Consider the following 1,627-nt stretch of genomic DNA (forward strand, 5'->3'; position numbering starts at 1 on the left):
GGTATCAAGTTGGTCCTTCTATTCCACAAGGTGCATAATTACTGATTGGTCGTAGCCCCGGATATACCTCTGCGGAGAATGGCCATCATTATGCACATTCGACTAATCACTTTTGGTTGGGTCTTTACGAATCTGGTGCGCATTGCGAGCGCCGTGCCCAAGTACTCATCCAGCTCAAATGAAGGATAAGTGTAGGATTAACAGATGTCCTGCTGTCACCTGATGAGGATTATACACTGCCTGACAAGTACAACTTTGGCTTAGTGAGTGGACGATGAGTCACGTATGAACAGGCTCATTCGAATTAACGTCGTTGTAGACCAATCTGGTCTACAGACCGACGGCCGAGGTATGTCGTATCAGAGATGTCTGTGCATCTACACGTCTCATGACACTGTGATAGCAATCAGAGCTCGCGGCAGACGAGATGCGCCAAGGTGTACCTGCGCTGATGAACAAGTTCGCAAAGTACCGCCCGCGGATCGTCTGTTTCCTCTCGAAAGGAATATGGGAAGTCTTCTTGCGCGAGGCATACCGCCTTGCTTCGCTATCTTCAAAAGAGACTTTGCCCTCTCTGAGCCCCTCGAGCCAGAGTCCGCCGTCCAGTCAGTCAACGTCGTCGAGACGTGCCTCGCCTCTCAAGTCCAAGTTCTTCGACGGTACGACCCACTCTCGGGACGACGGCTCACCAGAGGCGATAGACGCTTCACCTACACCGCGAAAGCGAAGCAAGACCAAGGTGCCGAAACACTCGTTCAACTGGGGCATGCAGCCGTTCAAAGTCATGCACCGCCAACTTGGTACGTGCTTTCAGCCTGGTGCATGTTATCTCTGCTCACTGTCAGGGCAGGATCATTTTCGTCGTCTATAGACCAGACCTGGTTTTTCGTCGTCCCGAGCCCGTCTGCTCGTGTTGTCGCCTACCAGGTACACCAGACTCTCCCGCTCCGTAGTGCGATACTTTACTGACCGCCCACTCCGATTCTTTTCAGTGGTGGGACAAGGTCGAGTTTTTCAAGAAGCTGCGCGAATTCACTAGCGAAGTGAAAAATGGCCGAGTCGATGCCTCTGAGCATCACGTCTTACCGCTCACTACAACTAAATCAATATATTTTATGAATATGTGAGGTAATTCGTAATGGCTTTTGGGGCACTCGGAGTGAGCTTTACACCCCGATGTCAGCACAGCATGCGGCGTCCCATATTCCTCTCAGTTTGCGTACGTTGTCACTTCAGAGCTGTCCCCAAACGTGTAGTTCCTTTTTTCTTCTTTGAAGCTAAGATGACCGAAGCCCGCCAGACTCGTTGTTGTACAATGGTCATACATCTAAGTCATAACGAACGCTACGAGAAAGAATGTCGTCAAACCTTGAGACAAGCCCGCACCTGCGGGCAGGAGCAATAAATGACGAATAAGGAGCGCATATAGGTAGGCAGGTTTCAGATGAGAGCGCTTCGCGAGGCCTGCGACTCCGAATCGAACGAGGCATCGACGACGCGCCCAGGGATCTCAACGTCCTACGAGCACAGCTCAGCCAATGCAGCAAAATACTGAACCAGATCCAACGCACCTGGTCCTTGGCGACCCCGTCCGGCATGCTGCAGACGGCCTGCGAGCCGTCCGATG

The 1,627-nt window shown here is 52.1% G+C and overlaps 1 protein-coding gene across 1 annotated transcript in view; it reads left to right on the top strand.

The window, feature by feature from the left end:
* The window catches only part of PHACADRAFT_259229 (uncharacterized protein), a 2,581-nt gene extending 1,063 nt beyond the window's left edge, over nt 1–1,518 (top strand). Inside the window, exons 3-8 of the mRNA XM_007397715.1 lie at nt 56–135; nt 196–263; nt 320–349; nt 404–800; nt 851–927; nt 993–1,518. Coding sequence (XP_007397777.1) covers nt 56–135; nt 196–263; nt 320–349; nt 404–800; nt 851–927; nt 993–1,127 — 787 coding nt within the window. The 3' untranslated portion in view covers nt 1,128–1,518. The remainder of the gene's footprint in view (nt 1–55; nt 136–195; nt 264–319; nt 350–403; nt 801–850; nt 928–992) is intronic.
* The last annotated feature ends 109 nt before the right edge of the window (nt 1,519–1,627 follow it).

This window comes from Phanerochaete carnosa (assembly GCF_000300595.1).
Source record: "Phanerochaete carnosa HHB-10118-sp unplaced genomic scaffold PHACAscaffold_7, whole genome shotgun sequence".
Lineage (NCBI taxonomy): Eukaryota > Fungi > Basidiomycota > Agaricomycetes > Polyporales > Phanerochaetaceae > Phanerochaete > Phanerochaete carnosa.